General features: G+C 38.5%; 1 protein-coding gene across 2 annotated transcripts in view; it reads right to left on the bottom strand.

The window, feature by feature from the left end:
* The window catches only part of LOC105452890 (diacylglycerol kinase 1), a 97,020-nt gene that overhangs the window by 35,630 nt on the left and 38,345 nt on the right, over positions 1-23,045 (bottom strand). For both annotated transcript variants that reach the window (XM_011694442.1, XM_011694443.1), the window contains exons 2-3: positions 15,356-15,484; positions 11,854-11,942 (exon numbers count right to left, since the gene is read on the bottom strand). In XM_011694442.1, the coding sequence (XP_011692744.1) occupies positions 11,854-11,942; positions 15,356-15,419 (153 nt within the window). In that variant the 5' untranslated portion in view covers positions 15,420-15,484. The remainder of the gene's footprint in view (positions 1-11,853; positions 11,943-15,355; positions 15,485-23,045) is intronic.

The raw sequence follows: 23,045 nt of genomic DNA, 5'->3' as shown, positions 1-23,045 counted from the left end.
TCAGACGTGTGCTCTTCCGATCTGGGCGACTCCGAAACGGCTCCAGGTGGAAACCTGTCGAGAGAGTAGTGCATAATACCTTGCTTATTGATTTCTAAGTTATGTGAGACACTACTAGATGTTTCTAGAGGTAGTTTTAGAAGGATTTTCATATAGAAACACGTGTTTACGCGTGTATGTTCATAATACAACTCCAAACTTTAAACGCGTTTTTCTCGAAACACGTTTCTTCAACGCGGCAAGCAGTATAACTCTAACAATTTTAAATATTTTCACTTGAATTTTTTACTGTACATTCAAAACAACATTTCGAAGTACAATACGTATGGAATTTTTGATACGTTGCTCTAAACATTTTTTATTGCCAAATAATGTCACTTTTTTTTGTCGAAAAATGAACGACTTTATTCAAATGCTCGCCAATCACTCAAAAATCAATATTTCTAAAATCCCATACGTATTGTACTAGATATACCATTGAAGATCATGAGGAATTTTTTTATTTGTTCTCTGTTCAAATTTCCAACGGCTACACTGCTTGCCGCGGACCCCTTTATTTTAAAGGAGCATCGGGAATATGGCTGCCATTCCGCCATTTTGTAATATTATTTTATGAAAAAATTTTTACAAGTACTTCAATATATGCTTATTAACTTCACGGAGTATTAATACTTTATTTCATTTCCTTCCATTAAAAAAAAAATGTCGAAAAAGTGCAATTTTTTGGGCCGTTACAGTGGTGTTACCCCTTAAGACGTCAGAAGCGAGAAACTGCGCTACTTAAAACAAGAAGTTTTCTTGAAACACAGTGCTTTATAAGTAACTTTCGTTAATTTCTCTTACATTACCTCGAATGGAAAATTTTCTTCTACCGCGCGAAGCGCTAGGTAACACCTGTTTCAAATTAATGAAATGCGGGCCGGCTGTGAGGAAAAGCGTCATTTTCACCGCTTGAGTGACCACTTGGTGCACACTTACAGCGAAGCACTCGTGAGGCGGACACTACGGCGAAAAAGTAGACAATGTATACTGGCTAAGTGGGAGACGCACGACATATCAGCTTGATGGTGACCTCTTTTTTTTTCAACGTACGAAGAAAAACAGTTGTCCGTGTTTGTATTCTCCCTCTGTAACGTCGACGCTAATTTGACCGTTTAATTGTCCGCGAAAAATGCAATTTAATGCAGATATCGTTGCCTCCCACATTGCTCAAGTGTTTTATCTTCTTTTTTTTTATATCTGCATCAACGCAAAGAAAGACGAAGAGTACGCAGATATCATTATATCTGCGTACTCTGCGCCTTTCTTTCCGTACGATATCTTGCAATATGAAAGCATACGCGTTTAACAACGTTAAGGGATAATCAAATAAGATTCATTAACCGCTCTCATTTCCCTGGTGGTAATTAAATAAACGAAGTAGAGCAACGCATAGCGCATTCACAACACAAGGATTTTAATAAAACTCTGTTGTTTCATTTATAGCTTCTCAAAAGAGCTACTTTATTCCCTTGGCTTTTGTTCGCTATTTCTTTCCCATAATCCGACGGAACAGTGGAGGGGCATGTATGATATTCCGCCTGTGTGGCGAGAAAAGGACGATATATAGAAGAGAACTAGGAAATCTATTTATACATTCTAAAGTCATTCGTAGCTTTCCAGGTGGGCAGGAGGGAAGAAAGAAAGAAACTTGGGCCGTGCTCTCTCTCCCTCTCCTGCTCTCCTTGAAAAATAGAAAAAAAAAAAACTAAATCAAATTCCCCGTCGCCGACAACGTAACGGAACGTTATTGCATTCACAACTTCCCTCCGATAATTCAATATGGAGATGTTAGCGGCGCACTTACGCGAAGACGGGGACGAAGGAGGGAGGAAGGGGAAGGGACATACTCGTTTTATATTCGAGACCTTGCATAAGAGCTGTGTGCAAGTGTGGAAGCGGGTTAGCTTTTGCGTTTTGAGGTGCCTTTACCGGAGCACGCCGCGCTCCGCCGAGCGTGAACAACTTGGCATCGGCGCCTATAATCGCGGCAAGGTAACGTGAGACGACCCGAAGAAAATGTAATATCCGTCCGTTATCACGTTTTCCACCTCTAAAATGCTACAGTTTTCTGCCCCACCCCTTCCCCTCCCCCTTCACCCCTCCGACGCGGGATCGATAATCGCGGATGGCCTCTGAACGATGACGCTTGAATTTTTAATCGCCTCCGCGCGCGCGGAAAGCGCACGACCGATCGCGGCGTCATCGGCCGCTTCGGTGTCAGTCAACCATCACTGTTGGCGGAAATACGCGTTCACGCGAGTTTTTTCTGTCTCTCCCGCTTTGTCGGCAGGTTCACGGAATTTTTGAAACAATATTCTTACGAGGTATGTTTCTTCCATGAACAACACCCTGCATTCGCATACGTGCGTATTTGCGTTGACTGTCGTCAAACGAGTAATCAAATGAAAAATAATGACGTTTGTTTTTAATACGAGACACTTTTGCGGCTAATACTGAATTTGCTTTCCCCCCAAAAAAACAAAAAAACAACGGCAATTAATAAGAAGAAATAAGAGTTTTCTAAAAAAAGGGAAAAATCATATATAAGCTCGTACAGAAAAAAAATTTGTTACGTTTTCCCTTGATCGAACAAGACTTGCGTTCAGTGGTGGTGAAAAAAAAAAATTATCGCGGATAATAGATTTGATCGGATGACCGAGGAAAAATCTGGACAGCGATATTTTACGAGTCCGGACTTCGGCGGCTACGAGTATCGTAAAACGACGGCGTGAGCTTGACGGCGCAAAAATTTCGCTTTACGATAAATAGCTTTCTTAAAGAGATAGGATACAGCGTGTTTCTCGGCTGTGCTGACGTTGCGAGATACCGCATTTACGCGTTGAATTAGATACAATGCCGGGCGTGCATTTATCAGCCTAGAGCGTTGTAGAAAATTGACAAGATTATGATTGGAAATATTCTACACGAACACTCTACATGTCCAGTAATTTTTTAAGAATTTATATTTACGAATATTTATTTACGTTAGGAAAAATTATCCAATGTACGGATTTTACATGAATGGTTTTTCGAGGAATTAAAAGTTACACATTCATAAATTAATCATGAGTTAATGCAATATACACATAGAAGTTGATTAAATTGACGCAAATTGCATCGCGCCATTGAAAGTTTAGGAAAAAGCATTAAACTCAAGTTCCTCGAAGTACTATTCTATTTTTATTATTATTGAGACGACGTTAGCAAGTAGATTTCTCGTTCGGGCAATAGCAGTTTCTTTTCATCGTTTTAAGCGAACCGATAAGTGCATTTTCCTTAGTTGAGAATCTTTTAGATCTCAGTACGACAAGAGTTGGTCCGAACTGCAATTTACGAGTAGCATTAATTGAATCAGATGGCCGTCACAATAATCTTTTCACCAAGCGCAAGTAGGGCGGCGAGTGGATTTTGGAGATTCTCCATAGACAAGATCTATTAGATCACGGCGAATCTGTGGACCGGGCCGGAAGCTCTTGTGAAGGGCCAATCTATCCTGGTTTCTATTCGCGGCTTGCATTCGGGCCGGGCGGCGCGGGCGGCGCGCGCGGTGCGGGTCGATCCGGTGCGCGCGGAGGGACGGACTCCGTTTCGATCGTTCTTAGGATAGTCCGTCTAATCCGCTTCGGCAACCCTCCTCTTCGCGGATTCGCCGCGTGTGTGTATGTATGTATGTATGTATGCGTGCGTGTGTGTGTTTGTGTGTGTGTGTATGTGTGCGTGCGATGATGACGCAGTGACCTCGCGGCATGTATGGTATCCGCTCTTTGTCGCACCCTCCGATGTCGGCACGCTTCCCTTTCGGTGCGTCAGAGATGACGTCACGTAGCTAGGCAACCGCACCCTTGCGGCCCACGAAGACCCGTTTTTCCATGCCTTACGTCCCCAGCAGCCGTTTCTCATTGTCCTTCGTACTTACGGGCCGAAGGACGAGCTCGGGGAGCATACACACCACGGGGACGGGTGGCTCGATAAGAAGTTACGTAGTCCCTGGGATCCCCTCGGAGTGAAAAAGCGGGTAGTTGTGTGTCCTGGTTGCCGGGTGATCGTTCGAAATATGTCACACAGAGACCGGAGATCATCACGACAATATAATTACTTGGCGGCGTTCAATTCGTTATCTCGTCACCAGAGTTTGCCTCGAAAGTTTGAATATTGAGTCGCCGCGATAAACCATGTAGGTTTATGCGCTGTACAAACCGACGTTTTACATATATACGCTTTTCCTTCGAAGAACGAATTTCAACTCGTCAAACCCTTTATCTCGATACTTTATCGATACTTTCCTGAAGAGAGAGAGAGAGAGAGAGAGAGAGAGAGAGAGAGAGAGAGAGAGAGAGAGAAAGAGAGAGATTCCGACCGTGGAATCTCTTTGGAAGTTATCCTCGCGTGCACGAAGCGAGGAAACGATAAACGACAGCGAGCGTTAAGCGTTACTAGAGCGTCGATTACTCCTGCGCCCGGTTTTGCCGCAATCGACGAAATTTAACTTCTCGTCGTCCGAAAGCCAAAAATCGTTAATCATTCCCGCATGAAAGTCAAATAACAATCGATTTGTCGCCGATGGGTTGGCGTGGGATGCAAGCAAGGTGCATTACTGGAAGTGACATCGATAATGCGATCCTATAGGCGACGTGTCACAAGCATTGATATATGTCCTTGTCCGTAGCCGACCCTCGTAAGGGACTTTTCGCCGAGAATATCTCGTTCACAAAGCTTAATATAGAAACTGTAGCTTACCCCCCTTCTCCCCCCCCTTCTCCCAGCTCACGTTCCGTCTTGTTGTTCGTTGCTGTTTATCCGTGTCTGCACCTCGTGCGGTTTATGTACGTGTGTATGCACAGGTATACATATAAGGAAGATAAGTCAAGCATGAATACTGGACGACGCGCGCTGGTCTTTCTATAATACCCGCGCGTATATATGCACAGAAAGGTACATCGCAGAGGAAAAATAGCGATTTCTCTCCTTAAAGCTAACGGAGACTCTCGCGACGTACGATAATAAACATGGCGGTGAAATTAAGATGAATATTTTATATTCTCCACATACGTTTTTCCGTATGCGGGGAATATATTCGTTGCTACTTATTTGTCTACGGACGCGCGTGCAATTCGCGTGCTTACTTCACCGTGAAATAGATCTAAAATACGGGGAAAGAAGTTTTCAGAGGGGAAAAAGAGAAAGAGAGTGAGATAGCCCTTTATTCGCGTGACTACGCGGAATACAAAGCGGAAGATAAGGAGGAATTATTATGTAACTCTTTCCCCCGAGCTACTCGCATTACCGAACATTAATACGTCTGCAATCGCGAGGCTGCATTCATTCAATTAGCAACAATGAAATTAATCATTATCGTCAAAATGGAATTTCGCCGCTGCAAACGCCTCTTAATTAGTTACGGAAAATGAAGCGCGGAAAGAGTTGCGAGCTGAAGCGCGTTCTCTCTCCTCAAGATCGGGCGGGTAACGTATTCACCATTCTCTCGCCGTAATCTGGCGCGTGATTTTATATTCTTGTTCTCTTATTAAATTACCTTATTAAATGGGTACGCTTTATACAATGGATCCATATTAATGGATGGTATCGATAATAATCCGTTTTCGGTATTTAAATGTCATGTTAATATAGAGAATAGAAAGAGAAAGAAAAAGAGAGAGAGAGAAAGAGAGAGAGAGAGAGAGAGAGAGGGGGAAGGAATGTAAATTATGCAGAGAAAAAATTGAAGAAATTTTAGGGTGGTATGAGAGAAGGGAAGGTGGATGGAAAGTAATGTGGAGATAGAAATGGTGTGTTTTACGTGCTACGTAATGATATTGTTCCTCGCGTAACGAGATAGCGAGCAAGACAATCGACCTGAGCACGGAACGCTGTATTAGGGATAACGATTTCTCGTAATGATCCGTCCCGTGTATCTCGCGTCGAATTTCAATTAAAAGGATGCTTTTACCTGAAGCGTATTTAGTTAAATACGCCTGTTCAAGCGAGCGCGCGCGACTTTGCGCTCGATTTAAACTGTCGGGCTTTAACGCGCCCGATCGAATTATTTTTATTCGCGGATTTTTTTTTACTGTAAAAAAAGCAGCGAAGCCGTATAATATGCCTGTGGTTGGAAATATCCGACGGAAAGACAAATCTCTCTAATTTGGTTTGCGGATAGAGCGATAAATGGGCTTTTGTACTCGATTTGTAGTAATCCTCGGCGCGATAACGAATAACTTTATTTCTGTAATTCCGTACACACCGGTCACACATTGCACTAGGGTATTTATATCGCGACCAGCTACACGTTGTTTTCAAGATATAATTTTTGATTTTCGTATTTTTAATTTTGCTTGTGAAATCCGACGAAAAATTATCCCGCTATCCTATTTCACCGGGCTGCGTATTTTAAATATTTTTATATTTTATTACTGTTGTGCTGGATATAAGAGTTCTCTGAAAAAAATAATTAAAATCGTGTATAATTAAACGGTTAGAGATAATTGCAAAAAGAAATTCAAAAAACAAAATTGAAAAATTTTGTCATTCTTGAAAATATCAATTTGATCCAAGAATATTTTAGAAGTAAGTATCGCATGTTGCATGCCGAAATTTTGAAAATTGAAATTAGGTACGAATAATTTTGTATATATGAATATATCTGAGTAAATTCGCGTGCGCGCGCGCGCGACAAATCCGTATGTATTATAACAGGTAATAATAACGAAACGATTTTATACCTGTGTTACGTGTGAAATTTATCGCTCGTTTTATCCGATATTGTGTTCAACGCTACCTACGATAAAGAAACATTTTTTTTATGTCACTTTCTCTTTTTTCATATTTATAAAACAACTATATTTTTCAAACAATTTATAATAAATATATAAATTCATATTTATATGTATCCGCTTTGGAAGATACTTCCGAAAGATGCGCTACTCTTTGTAGACTATTACACTGGTATCTAAATCCTGTGTAAGATTGGTGAAATAAAATGAGCGATCGACGTACAAGTGGTATAATTCTCTGCTTATAGAGCCAGTTACATGTTCTTCGAAGGTTCTTGTTTTAGATGAACATAACCAGCTCTCCTTTTCTTTCTCTCTCCCTCTCTTTCTCTTTCTTATCGTCATCTGACTTGTTAGTTGTTCGATTATTTTCTTTCGTTTCAAGAATTCTACTTTCGTCGATAGCGAATAGAACGGCAAGTACTTTTCGGATTTCTTTCTTTCTGACGTCACAGTCTTTATCTCATCCGATTTGATTCGATCTTTGAATCTATCGAAATTTTTATTAGACCTGAAATGTTCCTTTGGCGACCACGTCCTTTTATGAAGATTGTCGCGACATTTAATCATTTAAATTATATAAATTGATATTTTATATTTCTTCAAAATATAAACAGCAGAAAATAACTGCGGGCTGCTTATAGAATTGAATAACCCTTTTAGCTTTTGATGAATAAGTCTTGCCAGTATTTATTTAAATCTTTTACCTCCGAGAGCCAACAAGTTGCGCAATGTTGATGATATAAATTGGCGTGTGTCCGAAACTCTACAGTTAATGTAGGGAATTAGGGCTTGAATGTGATCGTTTAGACCATTGCCGCAAAACCCGAACTCCCTCTTGGCTATACACAGTTATGAGATCTCGAACAGTGTTTCCTGCACTAACGAGCGAACGCAAGCAACACTCTATTCATCCATCGCAATTTTATTGATTTAATGCCGCGCTATTTGTCTCCGCTTTTGTACATACGACATTTTGTTGACTATCATCGCTATCGGGTAGGAATATTTCTGTTGCCAATATATATACGCATTTATTCAATTAAACTCGCAATTATCGGACCTCAACGTTATTGTTTGGTGACCGCGTTATTCGTATCATTTGCAATGATGCTTCGGAACAATTAACGAATAAAACTTTTATATATATGAATAAAATGTAAAAGATATGATAAAACGTTTGAATAAAATATAAAAGATGCGACACAATATTTGAATAAAACGTGAACGGTGTATGGTACGATGTTACTAAAATATTCACAGTATTAAATTTTTGGATTTGATGCGCGGTATTTCTTTTTTTAAGTACTACTTTTTGGAAATAAAATTAAACGAATTTTAATTAAATAGTTGCAAAACTTTTGTCTAAATATGATAAGAAAAAAATTTGTATCTAAATGCATGAATTTATATACATATACGTATATATATATAATGTGGTGATTAATTAAGGTAACTGTGAAACAAAACTTGCAATTTTGAAACAATTAAATTCATTTAGACGAGAGAGATTTCGAGCAGAACGCAGATTCGGCAAACTAATAATCGAGGGAGCCGAGTGCCGCAGCGTTTCGTGTGACGGACTTGCGGTTGAATGTGACCTCTTATCGGCCGTTGACGCACGCTTGTCCCTTGGTGGAATTTCCAATTATGAGTTCTCGACACCGGTTACGCTTCACGGCAAAAGACCGCGTCCGCGGGGGAATTTCCGGACCTCTTGATCTCGTAACCAGCGTAGCCTCTTAGCATTCGATGTCGATTGTCGCATCCCGCGGGGGTTACCAAGTTTGCGTTCTCCTGCACAAAGGGCTCCCCGGTTGTAAATGTTGACGCAATATCGGTCGGTCCGATTTCAGAGAGACTTTGTCACTGAACTCGAGTATCTCATCTGATATCGCGGCAATGAAAATAGTCGGTTAAATTCCCAAAGTGTAATTCACTAATTCGGTCCACGGTTAGGTTCAGGCATATAGGATTAAGCTTAAATTTTAACTTAATTACTTTTATGTATTTTACACTTTCTTCTCTTTTATATGTAAAGTAAAAAGTTAAAGTATTTAAAAATACAAAATACACACAGTTATAGAAAGTAAATTAACATATGTATATATTCTATAAAGATGCAAAAGGTGAGATTTAAATTATTACAGAAAATTTAATCCCGAGTTTATGAAATTACATATTTACCAATTTATTAAAATCGCCTCACGTAATCGCGCGTCGAAGTCGACAATATTTTCCTATCAGCCGCCATGTATTTATGATAAATCGAATGACGTTCGATCCTGGGGCGAATAGCGTCGCCGGCTGAATAAAGTTTACGGGAATCTTTCCCGTGGCAATAATAGCTGAACGTTAATGGATTTTAACTGTTACTGTGTATGCAATATATAAGATGAGTAAGCGTTGTGACACTCTTAGCGAGAATAATGCAATTTCTGTGCTCTTCAACGAACAAGTTCCGCTGGTGTCTTGCGAATCCTCTACGGCACGTACCGCGCGCTGCAGAACGACAGAAAGCTTTCGAGGCATTATTACGGTGTGTACGTACGAGAGTTATACAAGTCATCTTCTTCTTCGTTTTGAGAAACGCGAGAAACTTTAGAACGAAGTATCCAGCATATAAAATCCACCTGCTTTGACGTCACGATTTTTTTTTTTACGATCCCTGCAGAGAGAAACCTCCCCGAGCTTCTCGGTGTCATTCTAAAATAATTACGCGCGAGGACTAGCGGCGTCGGCGTGAAAATTCCGGCCGGTCGCTCATATGAGAATATCACCGCGGTGAACGCGCGGTGGATTATGCCCGCCCCCGTCCGCGTCGATGGCAGTAAATTTGCCCGCCCGTCTGAAAATGTGTCGCGCGGTCGGAATTTTGCGGAAAGACGCCGGGCGACGTAGAGGAAAGTAATTTACATCCGACCTCCTCAAAGGGCGCCCCTCGACTTGGAACGTGCCGCGAAATTACTGCCGCGCCCGCCCGAATCCCGCGAGTCGGGCTTCTTATTGTAACCAGTCCGGAACAGTTTTATAAGGGTTCAGGAATTTAGAACGGAAATAAACGCGCTCAAATCGCGTTTCTGCGCGGGTGCAGTGCCGGCGCGTTGCTCGTTGCAACGTAATAACTGCCACGTTATCGGCGAAGGAAATATTAACAAGAGATCGCATCTCCGGTCTTCTGGTTTCCAACGGGTAACGTAAAATTTAAAAAAATGCAGGAGGTACGGACATATTGAACATAAAATTATCGTGACTCTCAAAAAGCTCGCGCATTTCGTTGACATTTTAGCAATTTGAATATTTATGACTAGACCCGTGACCTTTCCGCGTTGGGACTCGGGTGCAAAATTTTTTTGCAAAAAGCTGCTCCATTAGTCCGCAGGAGTGATACGCGTAAAGGAAGCCCCGTGATCGATACATCATCGCGATGCAACGCGCGTTACGACAAACTGTGACGAACGGTAAACACGGTGTGTCGGCCGGGTGAGGTGCTTCGTGCCAAAAGGGAAGGGGAAAAAAAAGAGCGTCGTCGCGCAACTTCAGCAATCTGTTTTAGTTTCGGAGTTAATATTCCTCGGGAGAGCTAAACGCGCTCCCGCGTGTTTACGTTTACGGACGTGTGTATAGCGCTGATGTACGTTACACATTGTTCCGGCAATACGTCGCGTAAAATTAAAACGACTGTCAGGAAATGGCAGTGCGGGCGCGCCGAAGTTGGAGTTGACGACTTCGGTTCCGGCCGCATGAAATCCGCGAGACGAATTTCGCGCGTGGTCACATTAGCTTTATACCTTGCGGATATGCGAGAAATCGTCGCGCTATGCTTTTTTGTTGTTGAAAAAAAATGCACATTTGTGATGGAGAAGTCTAGAATGTACATATCGAGAGAGAGAGAGAGAGAGAGAGAGAGAGAGATTGCTTCTGGCTTTTTTAAATATAATTTTTGATAAAATATACCTTAAACTAACGGCTCGTGTGTACCCATGTGCGTCAGAAACCTGCGGCAGGAAACCTCTTTTCGTGCAAGATATAACCTCCGCATGCGACTACCATCAGGAATTCGAGTCGATCATTAATGCGTCGTCGAACGGAACTCCCTTACACGTCCGTCCTTCTTGTATAACGCGAGCACGCAATAACTTCCTGTCCGTGAGCATCGTACGTGTTCTGAATGTTATTCTAGCGGGGAATAGTTTACGATTTTATGGAACAAATGCTCTTTCTCGCTTTCTACGGGCGATATTATACCATACACGCGTTATGTCGCGTCCCTGTATACCTCTCACTCAAAATATAAACTGTACGCTTACATATAATCTGACAGTATTTCAGTCGATATAAAACAGATAAAGGTAGGAAGTTTCCTTCGGAAAGATATAGTCCCTTTCTTTAACGCGACGATAAGAAAGATTCTCATCGGACAGCTGCGGCACGAGGTCGACTTCTTTTTTTTTATGAAATCATAAACCCGCCGTTTTCTCGACACGATGGCTAAAAGTACTAATTATTTACGTAGACCGATGTGGATGTGTATCTCGCGGTGTCGCGGTCTCCCATAAAATATCACGTAAATATCACGTTTCCTGAAAAGTTGTTTAAACAGCTTGCGTCCAAGTTAAGTAGATATTTGTCGCTCAAGTGCACTCTCGAGCACACCGATCGTTCAATTTCATTTTATAGAAAGGCTGAAGTGCACCTGAGACGAGAGACGGCAACGCGAAATCGCGTTCACGCTCAGCACGGAATCCTTCACGTCTATCGATTTACACAGAAAACTCGCGGAAATTTCTATGGAATCAAACGTATACTTTGCAAAAAATAACATTTACCGAATAGAGTATCACGGCAGTATCGGATGAAAAATTAAGATAACATTGCACCAAAGTATATTCAATTTTCATGTTAGAGATACGTCCTTCCGTTTAATCTCGCCCTAGTTTTGAAACAATACATTTTTTTTTAGAGGGAAAACATCCCATTAGATTTTAGATGCGCATGCTATCGGTTACGACTAAAATATGAGCCAATCATTATGACTCACTCCATCCGGATGATATTTCGGCACGCCACTCGGTGTCGTGTTGCTCCCACAAAATTCGGCCAGAACATCCTGGAGCTTCCGCGTGGAATCTGAGAAACAATTAACGATAATTCGATAATTTATTTTGCATTTGGTTAAATTTTAATCGAGAAATGAACAATAATTGTCAAACATCAAAAGGATGAAAAGATCTAATAATAATACATCTTTTATAAAAATTTGATAAAATGTTGCTTTATATAATGTAAAAGCGATATAAAATGTGAAAGCAAATTAAAAACGTAATTTTATTTGAACGAAAGGATTTAATTGGCGCCATATATAGCGCACAATACATACAAAACTTTTTAAACATTCAAAACACCTTCCTGCCTTTTCACTTAGCTTATTGTAAATCGATCGTTCTAACAGAGGGACGGAAAAACACGATCAAAGAGTTAAAAATAAATTAATATATTATAATATAAATATTTTGCGAGGGATTTTTTTCTGGTATATACGATTCGGCATGTCAACGAAACGTGGCACGAACGAGTTTGTCTCTGATAGATTAGACAGTGAAGAGGAAGAGCGATTGATCAACCATCTTGGATTCAACTGTTTACAGAAGAAACAACGACGATAAATTGACTAATAATAGGAGGCCATTGGCCTAATCTACCGGCATCGACGCCATAATGCACTTAACGGACTGGGATATTTTCGGACGACTACTATTTTCGAGCCGATTGACGGCCACGATGGATCGTATTCGGACAGGCAGATGATTAACGCGCCCAGCTGAAATTCATGTTTCCGCCTCGATATGTCCGCCCGTCTCGCATAATTGCCGACGATTATTGAACGATTGTTTTATAACAATAGAACATTGCATGTCCGCGCACAAATGGATCGCGTACAGCAACTTTGTGACGTAGAGAGAGATGCGATTTTCTCTCAAAAACTGTATCCATTACAAATTTATTCGGCAGAGCTTTACATTTGCAAGAGCTTCTTGAAAGATATAGACATTAGCGCGCTCGAGCAATAAATTTAAAATAAATTTAATATTGACTTTTTGTTAAATAATCTTCAGTTTACCTTATAGGAATTTAATTTATATTTGTACAGTTTTACATTATTGCTTAATTTGGAGGAGACTGAAAAGAAAATGTTTATCCCACTAATGACAGTTCAAGTACGATAAACGATGACCGTTCGATTATCCTTTAACAGATTATTGTAATAATATTACTTCCGCGAGGTCTCCCTCGGCGTTTTCGCACAACGTTGCTCTATTTCGAATAAAAGATTGCCGCGGGATGATAGCCGCATTACGGTAATGCCGGTAAATTTGTTGACGAACGGCGGCAATTTATTCGCGCTCGCGCGACAAAGTGCAACGTTTGTACGATGAATTAGTGCTTCCCTAACACGAACGGTCGCGCGTGTTCTTCTCGAAAGACATGACCGGGCGTTGCTACACATCTCCTACGCATCTGCCCCGTCAGCCAGATGTAAAATACTAGACGGCGGGAACACCTGTACGTCGTCAAGAGCCCGCCGCGCGATTGGGACAGCGGTTTATAATGCGGAAAATTCGAGGCGCGTTCGCTGCCCGGCCGGCAAATCACACGGAAATACTCGTACGTGCGCCGAAATGATATGGATTTCAACGCTCGCATCTATTATATCGGCGGGATTATATAACAGGCCTTTATACACGTGTTTGTTTTAATTATTCGTTCCAATTTGGAGAATTTATCGAAATCTCGTTTCGGAAATGATTGTTTTTATCCAAAGCGATATCCGCGAAAATATCTATACGAGGCTTTTCCGGGAAAACAGTTCGCGAGCTATTAATTAACATATTCTTAATAAAAAAAGTCAATGCAAATTATTTTACAAGCTATTTTATTTATTTCTGTAGGCAATGTATACGCGATGCTTTATAACAGGAAAAAGAGAACAAACAAAGACGTATAAATTGCCGATTATTCGATATTTCCCCTTCTAAACGCGACAGTATTTACATTTTATAACCATCTGGATGTATTTTTAATGGCTTTCATTCAACAAACTTTCAATTGTTGACTTTCATTCTACGTAATTGAGCGGAGCCAATTACCACTTCATTTCAGTTATATTTAATTGAGTTAAGTGCTATCTGTAATTAAAGATAGTGCCTCACATATAATTTGAGAATATTCACTATGGCGTACGAAGGCTCTATATAATGTGCGACAATTAAAGACCGAAAGTTTATGTTTACGTATTTTAAGAAAAAAAATGTTTTAATTTTAATTCTATTTTTGCAGAAACATGCAATCACAAAACATCTTACAATTAGCGACATAATTTTAAACTTTTGAACAAGAAAGATCATTTAATTGTATAAAGAATCATTTGAAATAAAGTTTCTAAAATTTTTTCAATGCTCTATATGTTGCAAATGTAACTGCTATTACACAGCATATTTTTTAGAGTTTTTTTTTATTACAATGCATTTTTTTTCTTACGTATTAGTTTACGTTTTGACGATAACGGATAATGCCATTATATTGTCTTTCATTGTTCAAATAACTTAATTTCCCGTGACCATAATCCAAGTTCGTGCGACGGATAGTTATTCGACGGCGCGACGGAAGTAACTTAACTTCCATTGCGACGAAACTTTTAAAGAACGCAACAGGCATCGCGAGAAGCCTCATTTGTATTCAATGAGTAAATTCACGATAAAATTATCGCGCAATTCGATCCAATCCGGAACAAACAAAATTGCCCCACGCAATTCGATTCATTCGATGGCGCGACACTGTGTGAATGGTGTCGCTTAATCAAGCGTATCCACCAGGATTGTATCTTGAAACTGTCGAGAAAAAAAGCGTAAAATAACGCATCGACATTGGCATTGAAACAAATAGAAGTAAAATTGCGATTCTATTTTATATATTAAATGATCTTTCTTGTTCAGAAGTTTGAAATGATTTCGCTAAAATGTTTTGTGATTGCATGTTCCTGATGGGATAAAACGGCATGTTTTTTTTTTCTTAAAAAGTATTCTACTTTTGTTTAAGAATGAGCCGCATATAATGGCAGCTACGAATTTGCGAGCATTGCGAAGTTTATTGAAAAAATTTGAAAACTTTTATTTTGCAGTTCTTTATAATCAAATGATTTTTCTTATTCGAAAGTTTGAAACTAGCTTGCATGTCGATAAATAGTTAAGAGACTAATCTCGGTTAAGTGTATCCGCAAATTAATAACAACATCTATTGAGCGAAAATTAAGCCAGGTGTACATAAAGTTGCTCGTGCTAAATTTTGCCGACGTTAGATAAGTCAAAGTTTGTTAAAACTTCATCAGCAAGGCGGACTTTGGGATTTATGAACTGTAAAAAAATTCAAAACTAGAGAGAGAGAGAGAGAGAGAGAGAACGCCGAGCTCTCAGTTGTGATTTATCCGTATTATTTTACACGTTTCAGCACTTCCTTCTTTCTATTTCCTTTCTTTTGCTACTTACAAGCTGCCAAGTCCTGAAGTTGTTGGAATTCCGCTGGCGAGAGCTTATCCCAATGGAAGGCCATCCTTACTTCTGATCTATGCGTCCCTCAGGACGAGTAGCCAGATGTTGGACGCTGAAATTCGTCACCTGCAAAATCAAAAGATATCGCAATCTGTAAAAACGCGATCGGTATCGGTATCCCTTCACGCAACTTCGTCATTCAAGATCTTCATACAGAAATAACTAAATTTTTCTATATCCTGAATTACGTTTGAAATTATTTATCTATTACGCCTGAATTATAAAAAAAATAATACATCCATGTTCGATAAGTTTCAGTTAGCTGATTGAAATTTCATATTATTTAGCGGCTAACTGTATATGATCAATATCAAGTCAACTTCTTCGTTTCTTACATAACATATCGTTAGAATATTAATGATTCTTTTGTGAAGCACAGCTGATAGAACTCATTTTTCAAATATCAAAAACGTCATATAATCATTTTTTTTTTATTCAATTACGTGATTCGAAGAGCACATTTTATTTACGTGAGGCGAAGAACGCAATGTGTCATTTAAGGTGGTCTTATCACGAAACACAGTAATCACTAGTGTGACGTTGTCACATAATCGCGTACATATACAGTTTATGCGAAATGTTTTTATTGAATTATTACTCATGGAGGGAATAACTGGTATTTGACTTGGCGCGATAAAACCACCTTAAGTAAATCAATACAAAGATAATAATAAATTAACACGAATTAAATAAATAAATTAAATATTATATATAATTAATTCGTGTTAATTATATATATATATATATATATATGTATATATATAATTAACAAGAAGAAATCGGATTTTCAAAGCGTCGAGACTCGCGCGGCTTTAGTTGGATAGATATAAATTATCTGTTAGATCAACAATTAGAAACCGAGTTTGCTGTTGATTTACTATCTGCTAGTGGTTTATACTAATATAGTCCGCCGCAATTCTCACACGTACGTATACTACATTCGTTGCGCATCAGTCGTTCGTGCTAAAATTACAGATTTACGGTCGCTGTGGCCGCTTTTCTCTCGCTGTAAACGCGCCTATGCGCGAGAGAGGTATCCGAACGATCGAACCCGTGTGCTTCTCCCGCAAACATGTGGCGGCGGCTGGACACATGCTCCGTCAGCGAAATCCGTGACGTCCGATGAAACTCATTCGCTCGGTACTTTGAATGTTCACGATCCCTTTTTACCCCGTACTGTTTAGCTGAGTCACGCAAAATTATCCACGAAACGAAGAAGCGATATTCACACGTATTCACCGTGTATCGGATCTTTTCAAAAATTTGCTAGCTGGTCAGACAGTAACCCGTGAAAAATTAAATTTTCACGTTAAAAATTCTATAATGATCGATTAGCTGGCGCTGTATTGTATATTATTAAACTATACGTGTCTGCCTCTTTTTATAGATAATCTATGTAGATGTCGCAAATAAAAAAAAAATTATTTGGTAGGTACGAAAAATCGCTTACAACACACGGAAAGAACGATTTTATTAGAAGGTCTAAAAATTTGGCTGGATACGGATCTGAAAATAATTCCTGTTGGATCAAAATAATTTTGTTGGAAAGTTAAAAATGATAAGCATTGTTATAAAACGTTTTGATATTCTAGCAATCAGTTTGACTTTCCAATAAAATTATTTTGATTGCCCAACAAAAATTGTTTTCAGATCTGTATCCAGCAAAATCGTTCTTTCCATGTACGCTCATTGCGTTTGTCCTTTTCTCTAAAATTTTATCAATTTTCCTCTGTTTTAAAATAAAATAGTGAAATAAAAATAAACCTATAATTGCGTTTATGTATTACTGATTTATTACATTTATTATTATGTTTTATAATTCAACTGATTTTTAGTTTAGTAATTATTATTTTTCAGTCGATTGTATCTCTTTCTCAAACATAATTATTATTATAACAACCGACTGATATTGACAATTTTATCACGAAATTTTAACCGTTACATGCAAATTTGATATATAATTCTGCTTTCCATGAAAATTTTCAAAAATTAATTGTTATCTCAAGCGACACTAACGGGTCTGCGAAACAAAACGCGCAATATATGTGCAATGGTAAACTCATTCATCAATATTGATTTGAGATACAAGAATATTCGATATAAGTACCCTTTATTTTTCAACGCACATTAAATATTTCATAGGAACGGCGAATTGGCGCACCGCTTGATGCTTGTTTTTGCGTACTGTGCTTATTGTGTATACAAAGTAATAAGTATACAAAGCCTGTAGTAACTCGGCCGCTTTGTTGTTATTCGCGTGACGAGTCGGGCGAGCGAACTGGCAGAGTCGTGAGTCGCTCGTGTGTTAAGTACTCTACGAAAAAATACGGCCGCGACAAGTTTTCTACATCAGGGATGCGTGAATGGTGGGCGTGTGTGAAGTTAGCATCCCAACATTAAAATTCCATATTTCTGCAGAAAAAAAAGTTCCCGCTTTATTTTGAAGAGACGAAGAGTTTCCTACAGTTTATAACAACCCAAATAACAAGATGACGTCTGCAAATAACGTTTCAATAACATCTTATCTCGACGTTAGAGACATTATTAAGACGTCTCTTGACGTTATTAAGACGTCATCTTGCTACTTTTGGGAAGAGTTCTGATCAATAACAATTTTTAATAATTTAAAAAATGGGGAGCTAACTTCTTATCAAAATTCATGATCGAATAGTTCTGAGCGACTTGTTATATAAACGATAGGGAACTATTTGTTTCTTCAAGATAAAGCGGGAATAACAATCAGAACTATGAAATTTTAATGCTGGGGTGCTAACTTCGCACACGCGGTCCGCGGGCCGGATTCGCGACGTCCAAACTTGACCCGCAGAAAAAAAATTAAAAAACTTAAAATGTATATTACGTTTTATTATGTAGAAACTAAATATGTATATTTATTTATTTATAAATTTTACATTAATATAAATGTATATAAAATTTACATTAATTTAGCTGCTACAGCCTGCGGTATAATCTGAAATTTTACATTTGGCCGGCCAAAAAAGTTTAGTTGTGCATTCCTGCCCGACATACATTAGCGTAATTACCAAACTACGTAAATAATGAGCTCTTGTAACGGACGATGAGTAAGCAGGTACCCTCGAAATGACGGCAGTTTAATTGAACCGGGTATCTTACACAATTTGTTCATTGAAAGTGAAAAATCGACGCGACAGGAAACGAGAAGTTAAATTACTGTTTCAGATCGTTCCAATATCTAGGAGATATAATTGTTTCTTGATTCAATAGCGTTTGTCGGCATTGAGATGAAACTGCTGACATTTTCCAGCTTTCCGACTTTAAAAAGAAACGTTAGTCGACGTCGCAATGTGTTAAATTGCTTAACATAGTCGCGTCAGTCCCGTTGCTTGACAATCGCGTTGATGATCATCGATAAAAACTCTTGAGATTCCAACGTTTGCGTTATAATAGTTTATAGTTATATAATAACTATGTTTGAGAAACAGACTTAAAAGAAATAATCAAACTGAAAATAACTAAACTGAAAATCGCTTGAATTATAAACCAATAATAAATGCATAATAAATTAGTAATGCATAAACGCAATTCATTTTTGTTTCACTATATATTTTATTTTAGAACAGAGAGAACGTCGCGCACAACACAATTTTACGCGATCACGCTCTTATGTTACTTTTCCGATGAAATTAACTGCGGGAGGATCAAATGAAAAGTGCGATCATAATTAATCGCGTTTTCACGAATGAGTGTTGTATGCATACTATATTTCTTACGTTTGTATACATAGGTGATTTTAATACAAATTAGAGAAAATAATTTTTATTTATAAAATTGTATTTATTGTTTTTTTTTATGAATATTTTTTTCTCTCGCTTTCAAGTTATTTTTTGGAAATAATTTTACAATTATAATTAATTGAATTTTTCATTCATCTCTTAAATAGATATTTAGTAAAATAATCATAATTATAATTATTTTATATATATTAAATATCCGTTAACGAAACATATAAACAGTGAAATATGTGCAATAATTATTTTTAAAAATAATTTTATTTAAAAAAGAAATCCAATTATTCTTTGCTGTTATAATTTGATTTCTATATTTGTATTTTACACAAAATGTGTTATCACAACGCGGTTACAACTCCGCTGTTGTGCATGTCGGTGAATATTAAAGTATCCCTTATTCTAATTCAAAGTAATAGATCTGCGAATATAACATATTCTATTACGTAAAAATAGCTTCTCTCTCATAGATTCATCGCCTTTGAAATGGACGAACTGAGACGGATTAATACAAATATTTAATTCTGAAATATACATGATCGTCCGTCGATCTATTGATTATATACGAATATAAACGTTCAAACTACATTATATAAAACTTATTACTATTGATGTATGATTGATAGGTTTAGCCTGCTGACACATTTTGGCCACTATGCATTAGAAGTAATTACGATGTTTACAAATTACACAATTGTTAAAATTACAAGAAACTTGAACTCACGCGTATATATGTATATGTAGATGAGAATAGTTGAGAAATATTTCATAGCTTCGGTATGCTCGGTAAAAAGTGAGAAACAATGCTGAAGTAATTTTCACGAAAAAGGAAATTGTTTTTAAATCCGATGAAGATATCATTTTTTTTACATTTTTTATCGTGCAATCTGTATATAATCAAAATTTTCAGGAAACGCAGTTGAGAATGCCATAAAGATATGATATGCTAATTTGAGTATCAAATATTTTTATGTCCTTCGACTTCATTGTTCAACTATTAAAAAATAGGAAGAAACGAAAGATAGAATAAGATATACATATATGTATATATACGGATAAAATATTAAAATTTTCAGTTTTTATTTAATATTTTGTATGACATTTGTATTTCTCTCACATAGAAGAGGAAAATTGAGACAATATTCAAGTATTTTTTGCATTTGTAAAATAGAAACAAATTAATATCTGGAAAAACAATAGAAAAAAGCTATTAATATTCAGATAAGTTATTTTATTTTCTCTTTTTTCCCTTGCCAAATATATATTTTTTAATAAAATTTAAAAGTTTCGCGCTTAATCCCTCCAGAGTTAAAAGTTATATAAATTGACACAAAAGAAAACAATATATTCAGAGATTCTTTTCAATACTTCATATTTCATCGGCAACGATGAATGAAAAAATAACAGGAGGAATAAATATTTCACAGTCCAACAATATTTATTTAATAAAAAAACGGACGAATTACTATTTATAATTACGACGCGCCAATTTTGTATTAATCTTTCGTAGTTTATCGATAAACTCGGCTTTGAAACACAAAGTGAACTTATAATAGACGCTAAAATAATATCTACAAGAAATTAAAAGACAAAATCAACTGAAAAATTATAATTTGAGTTGAAAAAATTCACTCAACAGTAACAAACTACAGATTGATCCGTATCGTGCTTGAGACTAAGTACATAAACTCTATGCAATACTAATTGATCAATTTGGATTGTTTGCAACTCGAGACTATCGTGATCTTCTCGCGCATCAGAATTTTCAACTCCAATTAATATCCAAAATATCCGTTATTAAAACATTATACAATGGCTGTGAGACGTTCCACGTAATAAGAATGGTATCCGCGTTACCGCGAGTTCATTTACATAACATAATTATAGTATTCGAGATGTTTTACGCGCTACGGCACGAAAATGCAAAAATTCTCTTCACGCAACACTAACGTCTCTTTTTTTTTAATATTTTAGAGAATTATTAAATAAAAGGAGAGCAGCGTGTGTTGAACAATACTCTCAGTCATTCCGGATATTTAATAGCTGTCACGCGGTATTCGCGTTGTGAAATATGGTTTTATATACATTCCTAATTCGCACGCTTAATTAAATTATCAAGAAGGAGAAAAAATCGTTCACTCTCTCATTTTTCACAAAAAGAGAAAGCGGTTATCTCTGCTGTTTGCAAACATCATCGGACGTCTGCTAAATGCTAATATATGCTGCTTGCACGGCGATTTTTGACACAAGCCGGGTGTGAACTGGAATTAATGGAGCCGTCAGTGCGGCAATATTGCCGCGGAAGCAAGAGTTCGGATAACGGGGGCGTATCGGGCGCGAGATAGCGAATTAAAAGAATTTACTAGTAGATTAGCATCGACGGGATTATCCTCGCCGTTTCGCATGAGACCCCTTAATTCGCGGCGTGCATTCAACGAGCCCGTTGATACAACGAGCGACGGCAAGCGCGACGCGACGCATGATCACGTTAATCCCCGGCCCTCGCTATTCACTCCCCCCCCCCCTCTACGTAATACTTCACCGCTGAAGGGGTGATTCGATCGTGTCCTTCCCCTTCCCCTCCACCTCTCTTTTCCGTCGCTCTCGCGGATATAGATTTGCCGATAATTTCGCCCGGATTACATAATCTGGGTTTACGCGCGCGAACCCGCACGCGCGGTTCACCCGCGTGCGCGTGCCACGGGCGTGAAATGCAATTTTATTGCTCGGTTGGCTTTTTCCGTGATTTACCGCGTGCCGTCCGGCTGTATGTGTCCCTCCCCCCCCCCTCCCACGGTCCCCAGAAGCGCGGCGCGTTTGGATAAAATGCCACAGCAGTCGATGCCAGGCGCAATGCGCACGACGCGGCGTGGTGTAATTAGTTTCGCACGCGAATCCGAGTGAGGGACAGCCCGAGATGCGGCCTGATGGCCGCGCGCGACCGTTTAATTCACCTCCCCGGAGAAAAATAAATCCCCCGCGCGGGGGACAGGTCGAATTGCCGGGACTCTTTCGCGCGGGACAGAGCGATCGTCCCCGTCGCGTTGCTGCGTTTTGCCGAAATCGGGGAGAAAGCACACGCGGATTTATTAGCCCCGAAAAATGTAGAGCTTATTTCGGAAATAGGACTCGAGACTATAAATGATTTTTAAAAATGTGTACACGTATATACCTAATCACGTAATCGCACCGTGTGCGTATAAGTTATTTTCATATACGCTAATTATAGACGAGAATACAGGCGAAATAATAGCACATATGCTTCCAAGAAAAGATATATCTTTTTACGTGAAGGTCTTGTTTGTCAAGAACTTGCACGATGATGAAAAAAGGCATCAAAAAGATCTCGCTTTTTTGAAGGCTTTCCCAATCGCTTGCAACAATTGTAAAATCTTCTAATGGAAACAGGATTTTTTTTGCACAAACGAATGAAAAAGTGTTACGCGCGTTTGTACAGTCCCGACATGGTTTTCTTTTTTGACAAATTGCTTCCATCAGTTGCAATAACGCATTGCGGCTGGGAAATTGAAATTCGCAGGTTTTTTCGTGTGGATGCATCACTTTCATTTCTATCGCACTGAATGTGTGATTACGTAATTACGTCCTCGCATCTTGTGTTTTCACAGAAAAAATTCATAAAATTTATTCTTAAAAAAAAAATGTTAATTTCGAATTAAAAACTTACTTCTTCGAACTTTGTTCCGATTGTAAGATGCGCATACATAAAAGTTCCGAGACAAATTATAGGTAAAGAACTAGCCAGCCGTGTTATCCATCATCTAAATGGGATGAATATTTCGCGGTAACTCCGCGTTCGTAATTACTAAAAGTATTCGCGCATTGTCGTTTTGCGATTTAAT

This window comes from Wasmannia auropunctata, unplaced genomic scaffold, assembly GCF_000956235.1.
Source record: "Wasmannia auropunctata unplaced genomic scaffold, wasmannia.A_1.0 LD336026.1, whole genome shotgun sequence".
Lineage (NCBI taxonomy): Eukaryota > Metazoa > Arthropoda > Insecta > Hymenoptera > Formicidae > Wasmannia > Wasmannia auropunctata.
This window is presented reverse-complemented; position numbering and strand designations above follow the sequence as displayed.